Source organism: Phyllostomus discolor, chromosome 5, assembly GCF_004126475.2.
Source record: "Phyllostomus discolor isolate MPI-MPIP mPhyDis1 chromosome 5, mPhyDis1.pri.v3, whole genome shotgun sequence".
Classification (NCBI taxonomy): Eukaryota; Metazoa; Chordata; class Mammalia; order Chiroptera; family Phyllostomidae; genus Phyllostomus; species Phyllostomus discolor.
Window position 1 is genome coordinate 11,188,908 of NC_040907.2, and position 27,872 is coordinate 11,216,779.

A 27,872-nucleotide genomic window follows, 5' to 3' on the forward strand; every position below is an offset into this window, starting at 1 on the left:
AGGCCCGCGGCCACCACCCACCCGCCGCCGCATCACGGCGAGCTGGGGAGGAGCCGGAGCCAACACACACAGACCCTCGGAGGAGCCCGAGCAGGACGGGATGGGTTAAGCGGCAAATTAATGCATCTCTACTCAGACCAAGGGAAGTGGAAGTGGGAAGGGGCGGGAGGAGGGCGCCTGGTCTCCGATGCATCGGTCATCCTCACGGTCAAACGCAGCCAGCCAGGACTCTAACTAGAAGCCGAGCTCTGGAGCCTCAGAGTGAATGAAGCATTTTGCATGACGGGAGTGGGGGGAGGTCACGACACCCGGGGGGGACGGTGGCGGCCAGTGGCACTTACATCACTCATGAGCCCCTTAAACACCACCAGCTCAGCCTTCAGCCTCTCGATCGTCTCGTTCATCTCCTCCTGGATGGCTTCCGCCTCCTGTGCTGCCTGTGGGGATGGAGACCGGGAGGGTTGAGCGGGGCCGGGCACCTGAGGGGCAGGAGGAGCCGGACCCTGGGCCGGATTGGGCCGGATCCCCGATGGCTGGGGAAGGGGTGTGCCGAGGACCTCCCTCAGCCTGACTTCCCACCCCTCGGTTTAAAATGCTTCTCACACCTGGCTAGCGTAGCGCAGTGGACTGAGCGCAGGCTGTGAACCAAAGCATCGCAGGTTTGATTCCCAGTCAGGGCACATGCCTGGGTTGCAGGCCACGGCCCCCAGCAACCACACATTGATGTTTCTCTCTCTCTTTCTCCCTCCCTTCCCTCTCTAAAAATAAACAAATAAAATCTTTTAAAAAATAAAAAATAAATAAAACGCTTCTCAAAGGAATATTCACAGCGTGGAAAACCCGTGGTAGATAGAGAGAAAGCAGGTTACTGCAACAAGTGGTCCCAACAGGTTAAAATATTGGGTCAATTCATGGGAAACTGCCAATAATTGACCATCTCTGGTTCTCTGAAACAGCAGGGCCAGGTGTGTCAACCTGCCCACACGTGCACACCCAGAGTTTGTGTGTGTTAGCACAGAAAAGACCGGAAGGGTGTACCCCAGTACACCAGCAGCGGAGGGGCAGAGCTGGAGAGAAGTTTTGTTTAACTCTCTAAGCTTTTCTCAACTTTCCAAATATTTGAGCACGAACATGTTATGTTTGTAAAGTAAAAGGCGTTTTTGTCATAAAAATGGAGGGTGTTCATCCCCTCCCTTCTACGTACTGATATTGTTTTAATCTGTCTCTAACTTTCTCAGAAGATAAATGTTTTAAATATCAGAGAGTGATTTTAAAAATATTTGAAAGAGTGTTCCATGCCTTCTCGTGGGGTCACTATCCGTGCACCCATTTGACTGAGAGGAAAAGAGAGGCCGGGAAGGGGAAGCTTGTGGCCTGGGGTACCCAGCAAGCAGATGAGTGGGGGGCCCAGAGCACCGAGCTGCTGGGCCAGAATAGCGAGGAAGGGCCTCTCGCTACCATGGAGAGCCCGCTAGGGCTCGGAGCCCACCTGGTGACGCGCCGCCACCCTCTCAAAGGCATTCGACCCCCAGTCAGCTGCTGCAAGCTGGAGGAGGGGCACTGAGACACCATCCAGTCCAAGCCTCAGGCGAGGAGAAGAGGCAGGAGAGGGGAGTCACTAGCCCAAGGTCACCCCTCAAGCCGGGGCAGCACCAGAACTTGGACTCAGGCTTCCCGGCTCCCGGACCTGAGCTTTTCTGCAACACTGCGCTGTCTGCTTCCTAGCACCAAAGCAGGGCGTGCAGAAGAGGCCTCTTGGCTCCATCTGGGAGACTGAGGCAGCGGGAGGTCACACAGAGTAGGGGCTGTGCTGGGAACCGTGTCCCCTGGCCACAGGGTCCTCCCGAGAGCCTCCCCTCTGATCGGGACCTCTGAGGGCTCTCACCTCCTTCAGCGTGTCCACCACGGTCTGCAGGTTCATGTTCTTGGCCAGCTCCTCCTCCCATCTGTAAGAGCCAAGAAAGACAGGTGGTCAGAGGGGCCTCCCATGCCAGTCCTCAGACCCAGGACAGGCAGCCACCCCAGGCTGGGCAAGGACGACAGCACAGCAGTGCATCCATCCCTGCCTGCCCTCCAGGAGCTCCCAGCCTAGGTGTGGTGAAGGTGGGGCAGCGACAGCCAGGTGGACACATGGCCCTAATTCCAGGAGGTGCTGCCGAGCGGCACGCTCCAGGCATGAGCATGGCGCCTTAAGAAGAGGAGGGTGGGAGAGACTGCCGCTCCCCCTCCAAGCAAACTGTATAGTGCTGCACAGATGCCGCTGCCCCTGCTGTCGCTGCAAGGCGCAGTTTTGAGGCTGGCCCTCAGGAGCCAGGCTGCAGCCAGCACCCCACTCAGGCTGTCCTTTGCACCCGCAAGAAACACACTATCGCTGTGCTATCTATTGCACTCTCAGAGTCTGTGGTCCTGCAGCCTGCGCTAACCAGCAAAGACAGCTCCTACACAGCTATTAGCATCCCTATCTCACAGGGGAGGACATGGAGGCTCAGAGAGGTTAAATGTCCTGCCCAAAGACACACAGCTAGTTAGTGAGTAGGGCTGGACTTCAAACCCAAGCCTGCCTTGTTACATTAAAACAAAAATAGGATAAATACAGCTCCCATTCATTCAGCACTTATTTCATGCCGGGCCCTGTTCCAGGGCCTCTACACGTATTATCTGTGTGTGCACACGCTGGCAGGGGCGGGACGGGAGGCGATAGGGAGGAGAGGGCACGCCGGGGCTAACGGTCCCCCCAGCGGTCACTGGAGCCTGGATGAGATGCTCATATCATCACCGTAACAATTCCAGCTCACCTCAACTGAGGGCTTACTTCCTGCCGGGAACCCACCTATGTGACAGAACAACCCTGCAGCACAGGGGCCTCCATCAGCCCCAGGCTACAGGTGAAGAAAGCAAGGCACAGAGGCAGGGGCCCAAGGTCAGGGTGAGGGCAGGTGGGGCCAGGACTCCAACCTGGGCCAGAGGCTCCAGACTGAGTAGCTGCCACCCTGCTGGGCTCCTCCTGGACCGGGCCCCACGGGAGACCGAACCAGCTCCACGGCCAGGCCCCCCTGCCGCCGCCCTCCCCAGAGGAAGCTGGGGCAGGTTCCGTCCCCCTCTCCATCCTGGGGCAGACGGATGAGCTTCTGAGCTTCTCGCTCTCCTCACCCCACTGCCGCCTCCCTACATGGCCTCAGAGCAGGCAGGTCTGGAGGCCTTTTGGGATGCTGTCGGGGCCAGCTAAAAATAGGCCAGAGGGGAGGCATGGATAAAGAGTGGGTTACGTCACCAGCTTTTGGAAACGAGAAAACAGATACTGTTTGCACACACAGAGGAAAATTCCTCCGCTCTCCCACACAAAACGAGACGGGCCTGGCCAGGGCTCCCGGATGGCGCGCGTGTGTGCGCACGCGCGCACACACACACACACACACACACACACACTGACCTCTCTCCTGTTCCCTTGGGTCTTTCCCAGCCCCCAACACTGGCAGCAAACCTAGATCTGCTGGGGGCCACAGGGTCCCGAACCTAGAGGGCAGTGGGGCTGGGTGGGGGCTTCCTCCAGGGATGAAGGACACGGAGGAAGCTACGGAGGGTCCAACGCAGGCCGGACAACTCACTGAATTACACTCATTGTACAAACGGCAAAACCAAGGCCCACGGTGTGCCAGGAATCTGCAAGGTCACCTAGTATGTCAAAGGCCAGGCCAGGAGGTCATTCCCGGGCCCAATGTGGGGGACAGAAATCCCAGCTGGGGGCCATTCACAGGCTACCCTAGCTCCCACCCAGCAGCAGGGGGCATTAGGACTGCCCTCAAGAGAGGCCAGTGCCAGACACAGGTCCCACGCTGAATCATCTCTCCTGGCCGTGCTGCTCTGAGTGGGGGCAGAGAACTCGATTCGAAGGCCACTGAGCGAGGGGGTACAAGGGAGGGCCTGGCCTCGCCACTGCTTTCACAGAAGGGGGCAGCGAGGGATGAGGACTCGGGCCCCCAGGGGTATCTCAGCCCCACCCCGACACACACACACACCCATTCCCCAGGCTCCCGGGGATGAGGCCCAGCCCCCTCTCGCTTTTCCTTTCAGCAGCCTTCTCAGGAGGAAGGTGGGGCAGGGGTCCACAGGCCCATTGCACGGATGGGGAAAATGAGGCCCAGAGAAGGAGAACCACTTGCCCCCAGTCAACGGAGAGTGAGAACCCGAGCTGCATCTTTGGATCTCCAGACACATCCGCAGCCATAGGGGCAGCCACTGATCGGTGAGCACGCCTGGGTGCCACGCACGCCCTGGGCTCAATGCCTTGTACACACATCTCATCAGCTTTCGTGTGGACTATTAACCCTCGCGGGTAAAGAATTTTCCCCCCCCGGAGGCCTTTTGCAGAGGAGAGAGCTTAGGTTCAGAGAGGTGAGGTAACTGGCCCAAGGCTACGCAGCTAGTAAGCAGGGCTGGGACTGAAGCCGGGCCCCTGCTAAAACTGTGACAAGCATGGGGATCACCCAGGGACCTTGCTCAGGGGCAGCCCTGGACCCAGCAGGTCCCACCGGGGTGGGGCGGACACGCTGCATTTCTAAGGAGCTCCCCTGCAGATGGCGCTCTGTGTGGCCCCATGCCTCGCTAGCGATTCTGAGCTGCACCCCAGCAGATGAGCTTGCACAAATGATTTCACGGGCCTTTTGTTCCCAAAGCCAAGCCGGGTGGGCAGCCGGCACTCCGGGTCCCAGAAGGCGGAACACCGACCCCAGCGCGTAGATAGCAGCTGGCCTGGCAGACCGAGTCCTTGCCCGAGCTGACGCGCCTCCCAAAGGCGTGGACAGGCCTGGCTGTGTCGGCTCCAGTGTTGACTGTGCAGAAAAGCTTTGCCCTTCAGCCGCACCGGCTGGCGGGGCTGAGAGGATGACGAGAGGTGAAGCGCTTCTTAAGTTGCCCCAGACACCCCACCTTCCCTGCGCCTCAGCCCAGGAGGAGGGAGCTCGCAGCTCCACGGAGAACTGGTCCGCCAAGTTGTGGGCGATGAAATGTCAACACCTGCGTCCCAGGCACTGTCCCCTCCCCGGACCTGGGTCAGCCCACAGGAGTGCGGTTTCGGCGGGATGGCTACTTCGGGCATAGGGGTGGCGTGAGCAAAGAGGGGCAGCGGAGAGGCCAGGGCGGAGCCAGCGGACACTAAGAAGGGGACACACCTACTCTGGGTCAGGGGCTGGTGGATGTCATGCCCTTTAAACTCCGCTGACCCACGGCATAGCAAAGGGGGTGCCCTGGGGGGTCTCCCAGGACACAGAGACAGCTCAAGCCAGGGCCAAGGTGGCCTGAGTCTCTTAGAGCCGCCTCTGCCCACCCCGAGCCAACAGCTCATAAAACTTCCAAATTCTTCTTAAAGTGTTAGATGAGAGAATGGAGCAGGGGGGACATTCACTGGTTGCTGTCTGGGCTGTGTCCACCACGTTAGGCACTCATATACACGTAAAACACAGCATGTCACTTAGCCCCGCTGCTAAGGATTGTCCCCACTTGACAGATGGGGAAACAGAGGCTCCGAGACTATTGGATTTCCCTGTCCCTCCCTCCCGCGCAGCCTTCTGAAGTCCCGCGCACTCGCCCAGGCCAGTCTCACCTGCCACCCCCTCCCTCCCTGAGCCCCCGCAGCCACCCCCATGATTTCCCCTCCCAGAGCTCCAAGCCCCTGCTCGCGGCAGCCGGGCCCCAGGACCCCATCCTCCCCGGGCGGCACGACGGTGGCATCTCCCCACCCACGGCTCTCACCCCAGCCACAGAGACAGTGACGGACCACCCTCCGCCTTCCCCACCTCCCAAGGGTGCTCAGGCCCCGGCCCCAGATCTGCTGTGCCCCAGATCCTTCCCCTCTCCACCCCGCCCACAGGCAGACACCCTACAAGTCGCACATGTGGACCTCAGTGCGTGACGCGGAGCGGAGCCTCCGAAGCCGGCAGGGTGGGGAATGCCGGCGAGGAGCACGGTGGTCACACTAACAGCGCGTCCAACACAGTCTGGGTGCTTCTGATGCGCCGGGCACCGTTCCGAGGGGCTTCACGTGCATGACCTCATTTCAATGGGTCGCACAGTAACCTTTAGGTACATCCGTGTTACTGATGAAGCTCAAGTCCAAAACCATTACTAGCCGAGATCTCCCAGCCAGGAAGGGGGGGGGCTGTTTCTCACTTTTCAGGACAAAGCTGATACTCAGAGAATCTCCTGAAGTGAAGGCGGAAGAGCACCAGGGTTCACCGCGTCCAGACCTCTGAGTGTTCGGATAAGGACACCCAGGCCCAGGGTCACACAGGGAGTGGGAGGCAGAGTGCCCTCTGCCCCGCGGCCTCAGCCGGAGTTCCAGGGAGGGAGGGGCAGGAGGGCAGGGAGACTGGGCCCCGGCTCTGCCTCCCCCAGCATCTGCCTCCGCTTCCCAGAGAGATGGATGGTGGCCTACCACATCCCAGGGACACTCCAGAAAAGCCATTCCACTCCCACACTCCCTGAGTGTGAAACCAGGGTCCCAGGGAGGAAGGGCCAACAACAGCCTTCCCAGAAACCCTTGGGGTGACACTGGGGTGTGACCCACACACGGGAGCGGGGACGGGTGCTGGACGAGGGCAAGGGCAGTGCGGGGGAGGCCTCTGGGCCAACGCAAGGACAAGCAGGGGCTCAGACCGCCGGGCCACGAATCGGGCACATGGATATGAGTGCCGACAGCGCAGGGAAGCCCTCCAGCACCCACCGCAGGGGGTCTCAGGCACCCCGTGTCCTGGCCTGTCGGGGCCTGGAGGAGACAGGGGTGAGACGCCTGTTCTAGGGTGGGATAGAGGCACAGAGGAGGGGCGCCCTCAAACAAGCCATTAGAGGAGAGGGGTCTGAAGCCGGGGTCGGGCCCTTCCACCGGCCCAGGGAGCTGCTGGTAATCACTGTCCCTGTGCCCACTGCTGCGCTTCCTCCCCGCACCTACAACCCTCCTTCCCGCACTCGGTGAGGAGTCACACCGTTGCTGCACGGATTTGCTGAATGAATGAACGAATGAATGAATGAATCTATATTGAAACCACTCCTCAGCCCTCCTGCTCACACCCCTTCCCCACCCAAGGCCCTTCCTGCCTGCAAGGATCATCTTCTGCCTGCAACCCCCACCCCCAGCCTGGGGGCTTCCAGGAGCCCAGCTCCCCTCTCAGCTCCCCCCACCGCTCCAGCTCCGTCTGCTCGCCCACTTGGCTGGCTCCAGAGCCTCCCCAGGGAGAGGCCAGGCCAGACCAGGCCAGGGGGAGAGACAGCCAGGGCAGGAAGCAGGCAGGGGGAGAGAGCTTCCCTCTCCCACTTCCCACAGCGCTCCAGCCGGGGAGGGGATGCAGGGATGTCAGACAATGAGGGCGAGGGGGAGAGGAAATGACTCCCCGAACGACAGTGCGCGCTGAGCTCTGGGGCCTGAGCAACCATCTTAGCAGAAGGAGCGCACGTGTGAGGCCCGTGGCCAGGAGGAGGGGCAGCACCCACACCCCCCCCAGCCAGATGTGGTCTCCAGGCATTCCTGCGGAGCCACCGCTGGATCACGTGGTGGGTGAGAGAGAAGTCTCAGCCAGCGGCTGCCGGGAGGGGGTGGGCAGCTTCAAAGTCAGCCCCGACTCCCAACACTCACTGGGCCAGCACCCCGCCTCCCCCACCAGCTCAAGATGACACACAGCCCACAGGAAAGGGGCTGACAAAGCCCGCTTACTGCGGGGAGCGAGCCAAGCCGGAGTCACTGGCAGAGGGACTGACTCACAGATTTTTCACTTCCTCTGCGAGCAGAGAAAGAGGCTCCGGGGCTCCGGCTCCAGAGGAAAGTGGGGGCCGCCCCAGCAAAAGGCTCCAGGCTCCAGGGGCAGCCTTGGGGCTTCTGGGGAGAAAGTCCTGGAGATTCCTGGCCAGCAAGACAATGGGTTCCTCTAACTACTTCCCAGCTGTGTGAGCCTGGGCAAGTCGATTACCCTGTCTGAGCCTCAGTTTCCTCATCTGTGAGATGGGAAGCTAAGGAGGGTGGTGGTGAGAACCCCACGAGGTGGGAGGCACGGGCGAAAACACCCAGCCCCGCCCCCACATACAGCAGACAGCATGCTCGGCGGCTCACTCTGAACTGCAGAATGGCACGCTGGCCCCAGCAGCCAGACCTCAGAGAGCTGGGAGGCCACCGCAGGAATGGTCCCCACCTTTCCGAAAAAAGGCGAGGGCGGCACGCCCAGGCCGGCTCAGGGGATGGGAAGCAAGCTCAGGTAAGGCTGGGCCAGGAGCCGCCGGCAGAAAACTTCACTCTGGGCCAAGCGTGGGCCTGGCCCTCTGGCGGAGGGCAGACGGGCGGAGAGGGATTTCCACTGGGCCACGGGGAGCTCACCCCATTGCAGCACAGCCAGGGCCGGGGGTAGGCTGCCAGGTGATGGCCAGGGGTGTGCTGGGGTCACCCTGCTGCCTGTGAGCCCACCCGCTGATAACCCAGAGGCACCTCTCCCCTTCCCCACCCCTCGCTGCCAAGCTGGGGCCCAGCCCGTGCCCTGACGGGCAGGTTCCCCTTTAGACTAATCTGAAACGGAGGGGAGGCTGCCGGCGCAGACGGAGGTGGACTAGCGAGCCCTTCCTTCAGTGCAGAGTGGGCACTTGGAGGCGGGGCCGGGGCTGCGTGCGGAAAACCAGGGCTCTGCCCCCTTAGCTTCTGCTGAGCCCCCCTAGAGAGCTGAACAATCACAACTGAGTCAACTTCCTCTTTCCACACATCAGCCCCCTTGTCTAATACACACACAATTCACGTTTGTGGCAGAAGAGAATTGAGGGAGCGAAAAGGGCAGTGGGAGTGGGCGGGGCCGGGAGAGCTTGGAGCACGTGGTATCTCCATCTCCTGACCTGGTTCTCTCCTCTGGTTTCACCGTATCTTCTCTCTCCGGTGAAAGGAGGGCTGGGTCGCCCAGCCTTCGAGCAGGGAGGCCCGCCACGCTCTCCCGGGCCCCTGCCAGCACGCCTCGCCACTCTCGCCCTCCTCCTCCCTGGGGCTCCCACCCGCACTGGGCCGCTGATCCCAGCGATGGGCCGCCTGGCAGGCGTGCCCGTGAGAGGCCCGGCTGCCCAGCCGTACTCTGCTGCTCAGAAGGAAACACAAATTAAATGCCAACTGATTGTCTCCACGGAGGAGGCATTAATTTAATGTGAACACTTAACCAGGGCAGCCGATTCCATTACAGGCGGCAGTAATGGGCCCTCGCAGGCCGGAGCCCGGCGGCGGCGAGCTGGTGATGGGCTGGGTCTGAGCAGCCACCCTGTCAAGGGTGCCCCCTGCCCAGTGTGTGGCCAGCAGGGACGCTCTCTCCACCTGGAACAGCGGATCGCAGCGGACGCGGCCTGTGCAAGGTTCCTTGGGTGTGAGCAGGGGGTCTGATGATAACAAACAGGGAAGCACCCTGTGGGGGACAGGGTTCTGGGCTAGGAGGCAGGAGGTCCTGCTTCGAGTCCCGGCTCTGTCACTAATTCACTGCATGACTCCAGCAAGTCCTTTCCCGCCTGGGCCTTAGTCCCCTATCCTGTATATGATGCGATCTCGAAGAGTCCCTCTGAACACGAGTCATTGTTCCTGTCACCCAGTGTCCGTATCTGCGCTGGTTCCCAGCATCACTTTGACTTTGTTGTCATCTATTGAAAATACCTTTGGAGACCCAGCAGCTCTGCAGACACCTATGATCCAGAGCTTTGTGCTGGGCAGCACTCTCTTCCAGTCCTCTGTCCAGAAACTACACCCCAAGTGGGCACTGCCCCCCACAGACCAGGCCACGCCGAGAAGGGAAGTGACTCAACGAGCATCTCATGGCGATGAGGGTCTGCCTCCCAAAGTGCAGGCCACCGTGAGGTTTCTGGGGCACCATCTCCAACTCCTTCAGACTTGCTGTACCTTCATCACCTCCTCCAGGGAGCCCTTCGTGACTTCCTCAGGATGAATCAGGATGCCCATCCCAGTGTCTCCAGTCCTGGCACATGCCTTCGCCGTGGCATTCGGGATGCTGCCCCTCTCACCAGACTCTGCTCTCCAGAAGTAGGAGAACTGCGTTCACTGTGAAACTGGGCTTTGCTGCTGCACTCCCACCGGAGCTCTGGGAGCCAGGTGCTACGATTCCCACCTTACAGGTGAGAAGACTGAGGCTCTGGTGAAATGACTGGCTCTGCATCCAGGTCCATCTGACACCCACGCCTGAGCAGCTTCTCAGGAGTAAGGCTGTCTGATCAGCTCCACAAACCCCACTCCCTCCCTACCACGCCCCCAGCGCACTGCTCAGGGAACGCCGTCACGTGACCAGGCCAGATGCATGGATGGATATGTGCCCACGGGTCACAGCCACCGACTTTGAAAAGAGCCGCCTACCCAGGCTATTTGCTTGGGCTGTTTACTCACTTCTCAAGGCCTGAACATTCCCTCTCCACCGGCCACGACTGACCGCCCACAGCCCCGCCACTGCCCCAGCCCGGCAACTGGCTGGAGCTGCATGATGGCTACACAGGCCCTGGGCTTGGAGTCAGACTGAACTGGTTTCAGATCCCAGCACCACCGGGCACATGCTTCCGGGCAGACCATCTGCCCGAGTCGCCCCATTCGGTCATCGTGAAATGGGGGTCATAAAGGCCCCCTCCTTGGGGCTGCTCCAGTCTGTGAAAGAGATGACATACGCAGGCTCTGAACACGTGCCCTGCCCCGTCCTCCCTGAAGTCACGCCCTGGTCTCTCTGGGTCTCAGTTTCTTCATCTGTAAAATGGCCTGTTTCTTGCAGCTCTGCTGTTCTGTGGACTTCATGGTGGGGAAAGGCTGCAGGCTGTCACTAGGCACCCAGGCACCCAGGCACTGGCTACAGAGGTCCCTCACTGTCCCCCACCAGAGGGGGATTCTGGGAGGTGCTTCCGGCCATCTTTAAGGTGGGGTGAATGGAAGCACCCACCTTGCGGGGCTGGTGGACTCAAGGAGCCGGGGGGTTAGCGCTTAGCTCAGAGCCCTGCTCCTAGTAAACGTTTGATAGATGGACACTACACAGGGTGGGCAAAAGTAGGTTCACAGCTGGGAGTGGGTGAAACAAACAGTTCATTCTCGTATTGTTATTAATCGTTGTATTTTTTCCATACAAACCACTGTAAACCCACTTTTTCCTCACCCTGTATCAGCCTCGAACGTGGTCTTTATGTCCTTCCCACCGTGGATAACGGGCGGCTCAGCTCTCCCGAGTGGACCGGCCAGGGTCCCAGGCACCGGCAGGCTCCCTGCGTGCTAAACCACACGCCCTGCTGCCAACACCTGGTACCACGTGGGGCCACCCGACGCAGACACACGGCAGGACTTCCCTCCCACAGGTCCAGTCCTGCACCACGTCCCGGTGCGGGCACAGACCCGGCACAGCGGGTGCCACAGGGCGTGTGTGCCACAGCCCAGCTCCAGCTGGCCGTCGGCTTAGATTCCAGCTTCTTCCCCCCACGACAGACACGTTTCCCAAGTGCCCACCTGGGAGCCGAGGGCTAGGGCACAGGAGTGGATGAAGAGTATTTCCCTCTCACTGAGAGAGGGCACGGGCGGGTTCCAGAGCTCCCTGGCCTCCGGGCCTCATTCCCCCAGCCCCACAGGCAGGGAGATCTGGGCCTCGGGCCTGGGCATGAAAGGGGGTGCTCATCCCGGGCTCTCAGCTCCAAGTTCAACGACATCAAGTACATTCACATCTTTGTATGACCATCACCACCATCCGTCTCCAGAACCCTTCACCTTGTGAAACCGAAGCTCTGTCCCCATGAAACAAGATCTCCCCGTTCTGCCCTCCCCCGGCCCCCCGCCACCATCATTCTGCCTTCTGTGCCCCTGGATCCGACTGTTCTGGGTACGTCATGTAAGTGGAATCCTACACTATTTGGTCTTCTGTGTCTGGCTTATTGCACTCAGCAGGTCCTCAAGGTTCACCCACTTGGTAGCGTGTGTCAGAATACCCTCTCCTCCTGTATCGTTTTAAATTTTGAATGGTGTATATCACCTAATCGAGAAATCAAAAGCATTTGCATTTTTAAAAGACAAAAATAGCTGCTCGTTTCCCCTTGTTTTAAATTGCAAGCGAACTTCACAATGATTACACAAGAAATTAAAAAAAAAAAAAAAAACTCAGGTAAGCCAAGCAGAAAAACATAAAAATAGAAACCCATCCAAGCCCCCATCCCGAGATAATCAATATTGATATTGGCTATACATCCTTTCTATGAGATTTCTTTTTTCTTATGAGATCATTTAAAAACGAAGATGGGATCGGTCCACATCCGGTCTTCAGGCGCCCTCTCCCCGCTGAACAGCATCAGGGAGCCTCCTCGGAGCAGGCGACGCCGCAGGCGGCCGTGGCACCGCCGACCTAATGGGTCCTGCGCCGTCATCCCCACATCCCAGCAGCCTAAACGCTGTGAGGAGCTTCCGGGCACACACGTGTGCCTATCAGTCCAGATGCCTGCGTGGAGTGGTGCCGGGTCAGGGGTGCGGACTGAGAAAAGGCCCCTGCGCCCCTCTGCAGAGATGGGTGTGACGGGGCGCGCTCTCCAGGGGCTCAGCCGCCGCTGGAGCCTGGGCAGGGAAGGACGGGGTCCCTGGGCCCTCCCCTCAGTTTCCCTATTCGTCAAAAGGCCCAGGTGGAGGAAGACCCCCATCGTAAGTACTTCCCTTCCACGCCCTTTTGGGGTGACACACTGCCTTCCCCAAGGAGCAAGAGCTGGGAGGGGCCCGACCTCTTCTGAACAGGTCAGGGGTACCGGCCCGGTGTCTGATGAGCCCTGGGGCAAGAGGCCACACTCACTGGAGCAGGGCAGCACGAAACGGCACCCCCCATAGCACCTCCAGCCCGGGGTGCACCAAGTTGCCTCGCACCCCCAGGGCCTTTGCATGAGCTGACTCTGCCTGGAAGGCTCTGTCCTACATGCCCCCTTTGTTAACTTCTCTTTCACCTTATGCCTACTTGAAAAGCCAGGTTTTATACCCCTTCCTCCAGGAAGCCCTCCCTGACTCCTTAGTCAAGGTCAGGTGTCCCTCTCCTATATTCCAAAGGCCCCAGTCACCTGCCACTGAGGTCATCTGTCCATGTGTTGGGTCACCCTACTTAACTTAGCTCTTGCAAGATCAGGCCCGTCTCCAGCTCTGCTGCAACTCCAGAGCCCAGCATGGAGCCTGGTGCACAGGCACCGAATAAATGTTTGCTGGATGGTGGGTCCACAGAGTGCAGCCTCCAGGGCCTTCCTTAGGAGATGCAATCTGCAGGCAGTCAGCGCTGATTGGTTCAACTATGTGACCTTGGACGGGACCTCCCCTGCCTGCTCCGGGTCGCTAGTCCACCTCCACAGTCTTTGCCAGCTCTGCTACTCCCTTTCCACGACCCTCTTCTCTCACCCCCACGCCCGGGCCCGCCTCGCATGGGACAGATGACAGGAAGGTTTGTGCTCACAGCGCTCCGCCCCCGGGACTTCCCCTTCCTGCCCACACCTGGCCAAGCCCCCCAACACCCTCCACCCCGCTGTATTCCCAGTGCCAGCAGGCTGTGTCCGCCTCCCGGGCTCCAGCTCTTGCCCGAACCCACAAGCCAGCAGGGGTTCTAAGCATCTAGGCCAAGAACAAGGAGGCCCACAGGGTCTGGCCCAGGAGGCTGTGGGGCCCCACCCCTGATATGTTTACAGTTTCAGGAAAAATAGCAACTCCCGAGGCTATTTTGGAAAGCTAATTTGCAGCTTGGGTTTCTCCCTTGTTTATTCCCAGTGACTGTGCCCACAGGTAAATGCAAGGCACCGTGGGACGGCAGCGCAATGGGCTCGGCCCATCAAAGTCAGATTGCTTACTCGTTCAGCCAGCAGCCCGGGCCAGCTGCCTCCCGGTCCAAGTCCCCCTTATCGTCTGCAGCCCAGAAGCAGCGCTCACCAGCAAGAGCTGGCACACCCATCCTGGGTTTAAACCAAGGCTCTGTCTGCAGCCCTGAGCGAGTCGCCTCTCCAGGCTCCGTCTCCTCGTCTGGGAAATGGGGGAGAATGACCCCCAGTTGAATTAAACGAGGACAGGCAAGCCCAAACAGGCAAACAGGCTCCATGCGTGGTGAAGAAAAAAAAAAAAAGAAAAATCACAGAACGTGGAAATGGGGTCCCAGGGTGTCAGAAAGGGAAGCTCAGAAGTTCAGGCCACGTGTCAACGAGAAGCCTGAAGCTCAGAGAGGTAAAGGGACATGCTCAAGGTCACATAGCCAGGTGGCAGCAGACCGAGGACAGGAACCCAGGGCCCATGTGCTTCCTGCCAGACCACTGATGAGGAGGACATTCCTGACTGGTCACCAGGAAGGAAGGAAGGAAGGAGGAGTGACGAGGACCCGGGAGAATAATTAATTACATGTGGGGCTTGTGCAACCGAGGACAGGTCCGGGCAGGCGCAGCCCGGGTGAGCAGTGCCCTAATTGTCATAAGTGGCCCGGGGGTTTGTGGGCACGGCGGGACAAACTGCCATCACCTGCACCAAGACAGGGATTAGTGACTAAACACAGCTCAAGGGGACAGACTCATGACTTACTGCCCGCCTCCTGTCGTCATGCGGGCCCTGACATTCAACTTGATGTGAACCAGTCGGGAGGACACTGGGGTGCTCCCCCCACCCCATTGCATGCACACACAGATGCACGGGGAGTGGCCCTCCCACCCGACTCTGGGGCTGGGCTGGCCCTCTCCCAGTAGGGACGAGCCCCTCCCCATCTCTCAGTTCCCTCCAGAGGGGAGGGGGGGTGAAAGGGAGCAGACGCCCAGAGAACGTTCTCCCCGAGCCCTTCCCTGGAGCCTCTCCTTCCCTCGCCCTCATTCTGCCGATGGGGAAACCGAGGCTCGCAGAGGTCACGTGGCTTGTCCAGGGTGACGGAATCCTTAACATCAAGAAGTGTTAGTGTTGGTAAGCACTGTCGGCTCATTTAATCCTCGCAACCACCTCAGGGGGTGGGCACCGCCACTGTGCCCATTTCACAGGTGAGGAAACAGGCCCAGAGAAGTGAAGCCACTTGTGCAAGGTCACAGAGCTTGAAAGTGGCAGGGCCAGGACTTGAATCCAGGCCGTCCCGCTCCGGTGCCCGAGCTCAGCACCACCAGACTCGCCTGCCTCTGCTCGCCTCTCGGGATGGCGGACGCTGGATCAGACCCGAGCCCGTCTTCTCCCAGATCCTGGGCCCCTTTCCCTGTGCAGGTGGCCTCACAACGGGAGGGGGAAGGTCAGGGGGCATGGACCCCCCCTGCACGGCCTCCAAACTGTAAGAGTGGAATGCAGAGGCCCCGGGCTGTGACCCCTGCAATGAAGTCCCCCGGGACTGGGAGTCCTTCAGACACTAGAGACCCCCTCCTCCAGAGCAAGCCCCCCCAGGCTGCCCAGACCCTGCCCAGGGCCCGGCCCAGGGAAGGCAGAGGTTTGCCAAGCCCAGCCCTGTCAAGGGACCAGAACAGCTTCTCTTCTCACACCTGATTGGGGCCACTCTTCTCCGGCGAGAGATGGTCCTCCGGCCACACGATCCCTGGGCCGGACGTAGCGAGAGGCCAAAAGGAGACGGCCCAGGACGGGCGGAGAGGAAGAGCGGCCAGGGGAGCAGGTGAGGCCACTTGCACCCATGCCCCGCCCCTTACCCTCTGCGCCATCACTGAAATACGGTGGCGTCCGACAGACTCAGCTACTCCCCCGCTGGTGGCCTGGGAGAGGTGACTTGACCTCTGAGAGCCTCAGTTTCCTCATCTGTACAGTGTGGGGGACGACAATATCTACCTCACAGGGTTGCGAGGACTGTGCAAAATCGTGAATACCAAGCACCTTAGCAAGTAGGCCCCACTCCCAGCTGCCTGGGACGGGGGGGGGGGGGGTTGGGGCAGGGGTGCTCTTCCAGGGGCCAGGGGCCTGGGCTTGGCTGAGACGTGACATTCCTCCACTCAGCGGCTCCATCCTCTGGATTCCCTCTTCCCCGCACTGGGACTAGGGTGCTGTCTGGTACCCAGAGTCTCCAAGAGCCCCGCACACAGTAGGCCCTCAACTGGCATTTACTGGATGCATGAGCTTGCGAGTGGGGCCACGGGGCAGAGTCAGGTGCGAGTCCCACTCCACAAGCACTGACCCCACGCCCATCCCTGCACCTCGGAGACCTCCCCGCACAAGGAGGCTCTCACCACCCCTGGGGACTCAGGCTCTGTCCCACCCCTGCCCCTGGGAGACCACAGGCCAGCTGCCCCCAGAGCAGCCTGCCCCTGGTGGGCCGTTTCCCAACTTGGCTGGTCTGCTAGGGACAGACAGCTGGTCCACACCCACCCACGGGGGCCTCCTCCCAGTGACTTTGCTTTGGGACAGATGGAACACCTTGTGGCATCTGTCAAGCCAGATGGCCTGGTTGGCCTGCGGGCCAGGACACCAGCTGGGCATCCAGCCCCAGCAGGCAAAGCTGCTTAACCCCTTCCTGCCCCAGCCGCAGTGGGTAGTGTCCCCTCGGCAACCTAACCACTGTCGCACACTGAGGCCTCCTGCCCTCCACCCTGGAAAGTGAGGGGCCTCCCCAGGGCCAAAGGGGAGGCAGGGAGGCTGTGGGATGAGAGGGAACCAGGGGACAGGTGGGAGAGGAGCAGGCCGCTGCCCGGCCCTGAGGACAGGCCTGGTGGACCTGCTGGGCTCTGAGGTCAGGCCTGGACCACCAGGAATCTGCCAGCCCAGAGGGCAAGTGGGGGAGGACACTGATTCTGCGTGGGGAGCCCTGTGGGGCCAGGTGGAACCAGCTGCTTTGCTTCCAGGACACCCGTCTGGGGCAGGGACCACTGGGCCAGAAGGCCACCAGCCACCTCAACTGGGCTAGAGAACCCACTTCCGGGCCAACCCCTAGACACTGCACCGCTCTGTGACGGGGGAGGCCCGACTCCACCAGGCCGGCTGAATGGCCACAGACATGCTGCTCGACTTCTCTGGGACTCAGTTTCTCCACCAGGAAGGGGGGGCGGGCAGAGTGACCCGTAGGCTCTCAGAGGGTTCCATGACTCCAGGGGATGGAATGTATCTCCGTCCCAGAAACCTGCGGGATCCTGAAGGGACTGGCCAGACCCTTCTACACAGGGCATGCCCAGACCAGTGTTCATGAGTCAGGAGGGACTCAGGCGGGAAGAGAGTGAATTCGGGATGGGAGGGTGGGGGTGGGGGTGCTGCCTGGAGAATGTGGGAGGGGCCTTCACGAGGCAGCTGTAACCGGCCCCTGTCCCTGTGGAAGGCTAACCAGGGGGTTAGGCTGCACGTGGGATTAGGGCTAGGGACCAGGAGGCATCCCCAAAGCACAAGGCGACAAGGACACGGGAGGGCACATCTGGGGAAGGCTCCGGAGTGCGCTTCCAAGACGGTGAGATCTTTACAGGAGCTGCAGCAGCTCCTAACCTCAAGGTGAGAAAGGAAGAGGCGACCTCTGGAGACCCCCTGCCCCAAGGAGCAGTACAGCCAGGCCTCAGAGCCTCTGCACTCGGGAGCCCAGCCAACCTGTCACTCCTAATGGACAAGTATGTCATCTCAGGGCAGAGCACAGCCAAGCCTGGCTCCGGGCTGGGACCGGCATTCTGGTCCAGCCAACAAGCATGTCTTGAGGTCTCCCGGGGCAGCAGCGGCTGCAGAGGACTCCAGAAAAGCCAAGAACACATCAAAACAGCCAAGCAGGGAGGGGCTGGGTGAGAGGGCTGCGGGCTGGGAGGGGAGAGCCATCTGTCAGCACAGCAGAGGGGCGAGCATGGTGGGGGGTGGGCAGTGGGGGAGGGCGGGGTCCACAGACCGGCTGGGAGGCGTGGCTCTGCCGCCAACGGGCTGCGCAATCTTGGGCGAGTCACTGCCCTTCTCTGAAGAAACTGCTTGTCGGGGGAGAACTAGACAATCTCTAAGGACTCTCCCAGCTCTGGTTTCACAGTCATTTGGCAAGCTCCCTGCGGACGGGGCTCTGCCTTTCTGGTTCATGCAGCATCTTCCCCAGGGCCCAAGCACAGGGGTCCCGAAAAAGATGGATGGAAGGACGGACGGAGGGACCGATAATAAAGTGGGGGGATTCCTGACAAAGAAGAGCAGAGGGTCCCAGGAATCCCCTGGAATGAATCTATGCACCTGCCCGGAAGGCCTCCCGGGGTCGCTTTCTCACGGCTACCGACCCTTCGGTGTCCAATCTCCTTCTCGTAACATGGACATACGTGTGCGTATACCTACAGGTTCATGGTTGCACATGCAACACACACTCAAAGCATGGTAACCCAACTCTGAATCCTGAGAACAGAAGTTGGAGCTCTGGATCCCCAGAGCCTTGAGACGTCACTGCCCAGGGCACCCCGGCTTTCCGAGACGCACTCCCAACTCTGGGTGTGAAAGGAGACTCAGCAGTGGCGGAACCCAGTGGGGGTCGTTTAAGCCGTTGGGTCATTTCCGCTGCGGGGGCTGTGTCCTCATCTGTATGGTGGCATGACCACAGCCACCCTCCGGGAGTGTCGTGATGTCCAGAGACCACGTCCCTGAAGTTGGACCTGCTTGGGGCACATGCGATATTCTTGGGAAGTGGTAGGGGGTGAGTGTTACGGGATTATGGGATCCCGGCTTTCTTCCTGGAGGGGCTAAGGCAGAGCCAAGCCTCCCGGGGCCTCTGTGCTTGGGCCCTGCAACCCTCCCAGCCTGTTCCCACCTTGGGGCTGATGTGCCCGGACTTCAGCTGGGCAGAAGCTACAAAGCAGCCTTTGTCTCCCAGATGAAACCCTAAACCAGCTGCCCCGACGCCAACCCTGGACAAACAATGCCAAGACAGCCTTCAACGTCACCTCCCCTCCAAGACCTGGGAGCGAGCGCTTCCCCCGTGAGGCCTCACCGAGCAGTCCGAGGACTAGACGAGGATGGAAGCCACCTTCCTGTCACCTTACGGAGGCCCAGAAGAAAAGCAGCTGCCCCCCTGCCTGCTGAGGGGCGAGGCAGGACCGGAACTTCCAACTCCCGTATCTCAGCCCAAGGGCCAGGGCCGGGGCCAGGACCGTGTGGCCCATGTCTCAGCCCGGAAGACAGCACCCACCGGTGTGGCAGGGAGTACCCCAAAAGAGTCCGCCAGACCCAGGTTCGCATTCCAGCTCCACCCCTGCCTCAGGGCGAGACCCCAGACTTGGGGATGCGACCCCCGGAGGCTGCTTCCACATCTACACAAGGAGGCTAGGTGGCAGGAACGGGGACAGACTCCCCCATTCCAGTCCACCCTCCAACAGGCCACTGGAGGCCACTGGCTCTAGGGGACAGGCTATTATAGGCACAGCCTTGAAGACTAGGTCTTGCCCTCCCGGTGACCTTGTGCGGACAGTCCGCTGCGGGGCAGAGGGGATGTGACTCCCCCTCGCTGCTGGAGAAAGGAAATGCCCTGAACACAAAAGGCCAGCCTGCAGCCAGGAGGGGGAGGGGGGAGGGGGTTCCCACTGCATCGGGCTGGAGGCTGGAGAGGGCCAGGCTTGGGCAGGAGGGAGGGAGCAAAGCAGCTAAGCAGCCAGCACCCCACTTAGCACTGGGTGTGCACTATCTCACTGAATCCCTGTGACACCCTTGTGAGCTAAGGTTGCCATCCCCATTTTACAGACGAGAGGACTGAGGCTTGGGATGGTGATAAGAGTCCAGACATTCTCACCCCGGAGTCAGCGCTCCCACCCACGTGAAGGTCCAGATAGCGGGCCAACAGTGTAACACGGAGGAAGAACAGAAAAAGCCATTTCCTTCTAACTCTCCACGGATTTATCACATCTAAGGCAGGAGTCCCTAACACCTGGGCCACGGACTGGTATGGTCCGCTGCCTGTTAGGAACCGCCCTCCAGCAAAGCTCGCCTGAGCTCCACCTCCTGTTGCCCTGCCTCCCCCCAGAGCGGGCAAAGCTCACCTCCTGCCCCCCACCCCACAACTGGTCCCTGGGGACCAGAAGGTTGGGGACCGCTGCCTTAGGGCACAGAAAAGAACAACCTATCTGAGCTGGGGCTCCCTGAACTTGGCATCAGGTGAATCCCCAGCTCTGCCAGCAGCTGGCTGAGCCCGGGCCTCAGTGTCCCCAACCTGGATCAGTCCTGATGTTTTTTAAAACGTTACAATGTTCTTTGAAGGCAAGTGTGAAAGCAAGCTGTATGACACGAAGATTTTCCGTACGAAACCATGTCGAGGTCCAGTACTACTGTCAGGCTGCAGCCCCAGACCAGGGACTTGGGGAACAGTGTTTGTGGGGGCTAGAGGCTCGGCCCTCACAGGTCCCCCAACGCCAGCACTGGAGACAGAGTCCTCAGACCTTCCGACCCAGGGCTCGCCCCTGAGAAAAGGGGGTGGGGAGGGCCTCACTGGACCAGGCTTCTCAGCAACCCTGCGGGGCATTTCATGCAGGAGGAGACCGAGGCACAGAGCAATGACGCAGCCAAGCATGTGGCCGGCGGACGGGACAGCAGGCCAGTCAGTCAACACCCCGGACCCCAGAGCCGAGCCGGGCCAGGGAGGTACGTGCCTTTTGTTAAAAGGAGACACACCCATGGCAAGGCGACCTCACGGGTCTCTTTCATGGGCCGGGAGGGCCCATGTACAGCACTGAGGACCTGGGTGCGGGGCCGAGGGGCGGGGCCTGATCCCTGCGGACTCCACTGGGTAGGCCCCAAGTCCCGCCTTTGCAGGGGTCAGGGAGTTTTCAAAACCTCCCCTGAAAGGACTAGCAGCCCTGGAAGGACCCCTTCAAAGAAACCCCATTCGGGGGCCTGGGCTCCAGCCCCTACTTGGCTGTGTGACCTCCAGACAGCCGCTCCCCTTCTCTGGGCCTCATCTGTAAATGGGTCATGGGTACACAGTAGGGCTGGGGAGGACAACACAAAATACTAAAGGATAAACACTCAGGTCTTTTTAGAGAGACAAAAGGCACATCTAACCATCTGGGACGACAGGGCAATGGCCTTGCCTGGGAGCAGAGGGATGGGTTAAGCGACCTCAGAGGACGGCTCAAACCTCAAACCGTCTGGGCCTCCCAGGGGGTAAGAGGAAGTCACAGGTGTAAGGGAGAAGGGACACGCCAGGAGAGGTAAGGCGAGCAGCCTAGCCTCCCGCAGCCACTCCCCAACCTGCGGCTAATCCTGGGCTCAGACCTTGCTGGGTGGGGGCTGGGGGACTGCGGTCTGGTGACCAGCGCTGACCTCCAAGACCCGGCGGCTATCCTCCCACCAGGCAGCCTCCCCTGACCTCCACCACGAGGCACAAAGGGTCGTATACAAGGGTCTGGGGTGGCCGGGGGCAGGGTCCTGACCTCAGGACCACAGGATGCGGACGGAGGCCCAGACACATGCATGGGTGTGCACGCGTGCACACACACACACACACACACACACACACTCGCACGCACACACTCGGGCTCACAAAGCCCCAGCAGCAGACAGAGAGCCCCCAGCCAGGGCACCAGGCAGGCACCAGGCAGGGGTGGGGCACGGCCCCCCTCACAGCCCTCCCCTGCCGCAGGTGAAGCAGAGCAGGGGTGAGAGAGCCAGCCGTAGGGAGCACAGCCCCACACAAGAAAGAGGGAGCGAGGGTGCGAGAGAGCAGGCAGAACAAAGAGGGCCAGGAGGCCACAAGGAGCGGACGAGGGAAGAGGAAAGAGCGGGCAGGCCAGGGCGGGCCACGTCCCAACACGGCCGGGGCTTGAGGAGCGAGCTCTGGATGAGGCACCAGCATGACGATCTCACCCCCGGACCCTGGTACAAACTGTTCTCTCTGCCTGGAGCGCCCTTCCCCTGCTCCCGAACTCCTACTGGGCCTTCAGAACATGACTCAGGTGATGTCTCCTCCAGGAAGCCCTCCTTAGCCGGCCCTCATCAGGTTCAGCAGGATCCACACCGCACCACCAGGCTCCCACCCGGAGCTCCAAGGCTCTCTGGTCCTGAGGTCTAACCTCCCAGCAAGCTTTCCCCAAAGCCACTCCAGCCCCAGCCTCCCCACTGCACCCCCAGATGGCCTTCTGCCCATTACCACAGCAGGCCAGGGGCAAAACGGAGGCCCTGGGGAGACAGACTGACCCTGCCCAGAGAAGAGTTCATCTGCCGGGGAATTTCACAAGGTCCACTTAGACCAGCGGCTCTTCCCCTCCCCCAAGACGGCAAAGAGGAGGCAGCAAGCCAAGAGCCGTTTTAAATAACCCAAGTAATAAAAGTGGCCAGTGAAGAGGGCGGAAGGCAGTGTCTCCGCTGCGGGGGCATCTCTCCATCGAGGAGCGAGCGAGCGAGCGAGCTGGGGGACGTGTGAACCTGCACAAACGAAGTCAGAGCACGCAGGCCAGGAGAGCGCTGAGCAAGCATCTCAGGCGGCAGGGAGACAGGCCCCACCCGGAGCGGCCACATGGAGGGCTCCTGCCCAGGCCCGTCCCAGGGCCACTCAGTCCCCGCCTCTGCTGCTCCCCCCAGTCGCCCAGCCTCCTTCCATAAGGTGCCGGGGCAGCGGCCAGCGTCTGAGCCCCATCGTCCTACTCTCTCTCTCTCCTGCCGTCCGTCCGTCCGTGCCATATGACGGGCCTCACTTGGCAGATAAGGAGACGTGGCTCAGAGAAGCAAATGGCTTTCTCAAGGTCACAGAGCTGAGAAGCAGCAGAAAACATGCTCCGGCCTCCTCTCCTCCCAGCTCCCAAGCTCCACACAAGCGCTCTGCTCCACGTTGTCTAGCTGTGCAGGCTCCTCTCCAACGCCCATGGCGGCTCAGCTCGGGATCCAGGAGAGGCACGGATATAAGTGCAAGGGGAGGACGGGACATCGCAGGGAGCTTCCAGCAGCCCTCGGTTGCACGAGAAGTTGGAAGAAACACAGCAGTGTGGGTAGGTGGGTCCCAGGGCTCAGGATCATTTAGTGCCCGGGCACAGGCACCACCTAACCTTCCTCTAAGCTCCCTCTCATCTTCCCGACAGCCCCATGAAGGCAGATTTATCACTCCCATTGCACAGACGTGAAAACTGAGGCCCAGAGCAGGAACATCCTTGCAATAGGCCTGCCTCTTCCTGGGTGGGATGTGGAACCTGATTTCCTGGGTTCCGACCTTGGCTTGCTGCGTACAAGCTGTGTCTTGGCCCAATTCCCTGCCTGGCTCTGTGGCTCAGTTTCGGCATCTCTAAAATGGTCTAATGACAGTGCCTGACTCTTAAGGTTATTATGAGGTTACACGAATTAAACGTGAACTGCTTTAAATGGAGCCTGGCAAAGGGTGAACACTATGTAAACAATTGTTTAATAAGTCAATTAACTAATAAACGTGTAGTGTGCCCCTGGTAGGCACAGGCGTTATCTGAGCAGGTAATTGTCACGTGGCATCGCCACATTGGCCCGTGTACCCAGCCTCTGAGCTCCTGAAGGAAGGGCTGTCTCTGGCGTGGTGGGTGCCCGGCCTCTGTCAAGAGAACAGAACTGTGGCTTCTCAGACATCCACACCCAGCAGTCTCATCTTCCCCAGCAAGAGGCACAGGGTGACTGGGACAAGTTCCCCGTTCCCTGGCAAAGTTCACGGTACCAACCGAAAGCAAAACTTAGCGAGACCAGGGCCCTGGGCAGAGGCCAGCTTCTCTCCAGCCACCGGAACGCCCGATGCTCCCTCCCGCCTGTTCTCAGTTAGCACGAAGCCCTGGCCACTCCCGGGAGCTAAGACTTGGGTGCTAGGCAAGAAAACAAGAGCACAAAAGCCCGAGTGTGGGACCCACGTCCAGCCCCGGCTTTGCTGTAGGACTCCGGGCCAGTGACTTTCCCCCTGAGCCTTGGTTTCCACCCTGCAGAGTTGCCACAAGTTTTAAATCAGATCACGTGGAAAGTGCCGGGCAGATAATAATATATGTCCCCTGCTCCCCATCCCAGCCCCTGCCAGGCCTGCCAGCCCAGGGGTGCTACCTTCTTTGGGTAAGACCAGGAGCTCCCCTACCCAGAGTCGGGCCCCATTAGGATGCTCTCCTGAGAGCTGGGGGGCAAGGGGGGCTCAGGACAGTGCCACCGCCGGTGACTCATCAGCTTCTCAAGAAAGAGTTACTGTAACATGACGGCAGGAAGTCCTCCCAGCATAGCAGCTACCTCCCGTTCTGCCACCAGCCTTAGTGATACTGGGACAGGCAGCGGGGAGACCCCGTGCCTCAGCCTGCCTCCCACCTGCCTCGGTTGGCATGGGACAAGGCCAGCCTGCGTCACACCCGAACGTGGGGGAAGAGCCCTGAACGTGGGATCTGGAGACCCAGGCTGACCTCGCTGCAGAACCTGGACCAGAGATTCTCTCTGAACCTCTCATCTATAAAACGGTCATCATCAATCCCCATGTCTGGGGGGTTGCTGTGATAAAGAAGTCTCCCGTATTTAAAGCAGCTGTCCCAGAGCTTAGCATGCAGTCGGTGCTCAGCTGGTGGTGGCTATGAAGTTGTGATGATTTTTTTAATGTTTCAAAATGCTTTTACACTCCATTGTTTCAATTCGTTTTTTCATCAACTCTGGGAAGCAGAACTCCTAAGGAGCCTTACCCCCACTTCACAGAGAGACAAACGGAGGTGCAAGAGATGAACTAGCGTGTACAGAATCCAGACCACCGCAGTACAGTTACAGGGAGAGCAGTCTTCACAGGGCGCTGAGTAAGCCCACCCTCCCCCCATCCCCACTCCCAGCTGCGCAACAGGAAGCTCGGGCCAGCTGGGATCACAGCCGGGACCCCACGGGGCCCTAGGTGCCCCATGCCACCAGGCAGCTCAGCCAGCCACAGCCCCTCGAGGGAACCGGAGTCATTTACCGATGGGTAAAGACTACCCTCTCTTGTACCAGGAACTAGAGGAAGAAACCACATCCTGCCCAGGAAACCAAGTCCCCAGTGCCCACGAAGGGTGGGAGGGGGCACCGCCCTGGCAGGCAGGCAGCACCAGCAGAGTCTGCACCAGCAGAAGTCTCCACCAGCCTCCCATCTGGCCCAGAATTTTCTGAGTATCTCACAGCCGGCAATGCCCAGAGGCTGCACAACCCCCAGACGCTGCCAGCAAGGGCATGGACCACCCCCTCCCAGCTTCCAGCTTGGTTCTCAACCCCCGCCCACCTCACAAAGCCAGCACTGCTCACCCTTAGGGTGCCCACCCTTCTGCCTGTGAAATCTTGCCAGCGACCTCTTCTGAACTTCACCATTTACAAAGAGCTGCAGCTGCGTGAGTCCACTTGCTTCTTCCACAAACTCGGGATACAGAGCTCAGCATCCCGCTCCGGCAGATGAGGAAATGAGGCTCAGAGAGGCCACGTGAGGGGTCCAAGCTCACCCAGCTTTCATCACCTGTGCTCAGTCCCCAGCCTCTGGCACCGAGCAACGGATGCCGATCCAGGCTTGTTGAACCAATGTGTCGGGACTGGAGCTCAGGTGTTCTGACTCCAAGTGCAAACCCTTCCCTCTACAAGCTGCCAGTCCCTGAACTCGGAGCCCATATTGGTCATCCGTGTCATTGTGCCTTACACCCCCCAACCCGGCCCCGACTGGGACCTGCCAGCACACGGCAGCCAGGCACACAGCCTCCCCCGCCGCACAGGTTAGGTTGTCAAGGGGTCTGTGGCCAGGCCCGGCCGGCTGTGTGACTATGTGATGAAGAAGAGAGATCCAAAGCCGGCCCCGCAGAGCTTACAAGGGGGGACCCCAAGAAACATAATTTATTTATTAAAAATTGTGTATTTATTCTGACGTGTTTAAACTTCAGTCACCTTCAAAGCACTCTCCATTTGATGCAATGCACCTAACGGAGGCATTTTCCCCACGGCTCGAAACAGTCTTTGAAGTGGTTGGTTTTGATGTCTTTTAGTGTTTCTGCCATTTTTTGTTTCACCTCTTCCACATCGGCAAATGGTTCCCTTTGAGGACTTTTTTTCTTTTACGTTTTATTTTTTTAGAGGTTTTATTTATTTATTTTTAGAGAGGGGAAAAGAGGGAGAAAGAGAGGGAGGGAAACATCAGTGTGTGGTTGTTTCTCACACGCCCCCTATTGGGGACCCGGCCGCAACCCAGGTATGTGCCCTGACTGGGAATTGAACCAGCAACCCTTTGGTTTCCAGGCTGGCGCTCAATCCATTGAGCCACACCAGTCAGGGCTGAGGTCTTTTTTCATTCAGGGAAATGAACAGTTGCTCAGAGCGAGATCAGGTGGAAAGGGAGGGTGGGGCATGGGGGTCATGCTGTTTTTGGTCAAAAACTGCTGAACACTCGGCGTGGTGCAGGCAGGTGCACTCAATAATCACCCATCGTGAAATGGGCAAACATGTTGAAAGAGCCTTCAAAAAAAATTCCCTGAGGCCAAACGCTACCTCTCACAACAACGCCAGCTGGTACCCTGATACAGATGGGTTCTTAGAACACTCACCTAGTAGGGGAAGCCTGTACTACAAGGGGCCGGCACTCCAGAAGATAATTCCAGTTTTCTTGGGGGTCCCCCAGTACAGTTGGCAGAGGTACAGACACATCCTAGGCAATTATGATTCAGGGTATAGGATGCTGTGATGGGGGAGAGAGTGGGTGCTCAGAAATGCCTGATGAAAGAATATCAGGGAAGGGCAACCCATCCTAACCCCCACACAGGGGACAACCGTGCACTGCCTCCTTCTGGTCCCAGGCCTTCAGCCATGCCTGACACAGGGAATACACAGAACACCAGGCCGGCTACATCTCCGCAATGTGTTCAAACGCCAGGACTCCAAATGCAGAGCTCACAGTCTCCAGGATCACGGAGTCGTGGCACGGTTTAAATCAATGCCCCTGGAAGTCAATGCCTTGCCTCACAGCAAAGGGCGTGCTTGAATTCTGGGTCTACCCTTCCATGTCCTCCAAACACTGACACGCGTGGGGATGTGGGCCACAGGCCTGGAGACAGAGCCTCAGAGTGAGTGAGAGAGAGTGTGTGTGTGTGTGTGTGTGTGTTGCGGGGGACCTCGCATGCATCCGGTGGCCAAGGCTGAAGCCCCGCCTCGAATTCCTGGGAGGAGGAATCTTCAGCGTCAGCTGTCTCCCAGCTTCTGCTTCCTTTTCTTTTCTGGGACTTCATTCTCCTCCCTCCAGCTCCAGGCTCTGAAAATCCCTCCCAAATTTGTCCCCAGAGAGAATGCCAGCCTGGCCAGGAGGCTTTGGAATACTGAGGAGCTAGAGGGAGGGGGGGTTGTGTGTCTCTTTTAAAGAAAGGAGGTTGGGGGGGCGGTGAGATTTCCGGAGGCACAAATCAACCGCTAAGAGTAGCAAGAACACCCTTCTCAGATGCTGGACAAAAGAAGCAGCCCTCCCCCCGCCACCCCCAACACCATCCCGGCGCCTTCCCCGGGACATGCCCTGAAATGGATGTGTGGGGCGGTCCGGACCGTACTGAGGGACCCCTATAAAAATGAAGAGCACAGCCGCTGTGGGGGGAGGGGGCCTGGGGTGCGGGGCCTACAGAAGACCAGGTCCCTTAACACGTGAGCTCATTTATTCCTTCCCAGTCTCTGGGAGAGCAACATTCTTCTCCCTCTTTCACAAAAAGCGGAGAACCAGACAGCTCAGAGAGGCCAAGCAATTGCCCCGAGTCACTCAGGGTGTCAGAGAGACAAAAGCACCCCTATCGGTGGCAGCTTCAGGAGGGACCCTAGCACCCACGGAAACAACAGCCAACGAAGCCCCCGGCTGGGTTTCGGGGGCAGTGCTCCGGCTTTGGGGTGGCCAGGGGCCACCACCCACCCGCTCAAGGGTCGTCCAGGGCGTGATGGGAAGGCGGGGCACGCTCCAGCCGGCTCGCCCCCCAACTCTTTTTGGAGCCGTCCTTTCAGGCCGACAGCCCAGCCCCGGCCGGTTCACTATCAGAAAGAGCTGAGACAAAAGTCCCTCCCACCCCTGAAA

The 27,872-nt window shown here is 59.7% G+C and overlaps 1 protein-coding gene across 2 annotated transcripts in view; it reads right to left on the reverse strand.

Moving 5' to 3' along the window:
* Positions 1 to 27,872, reverse strand: part of IFFO2 (intermediate filament family orphan 2) — a 46,642-nt gene that overhangs the window by 13,055 nt on the left and 5,715 nt on the right. For both annotated transcript variants that reach the window (XM_036025396.1, XM_028513834.2), the window contains exons 2-3: positions 1,886 to 1,946; positions 342 to 437 (exon numbers count right to left, since the gene is read on the reverse strand). In XM_036025396.1, the coding sequence (XP_035881289.1) occupies positions 342 to 437; positions 1,886 to 1,946 (157 nt within the window). The remainder of the gene's footprint in view (positions 1 to 341; positions 438 to 1,885; positions 1,947 to 27,872) is intronic.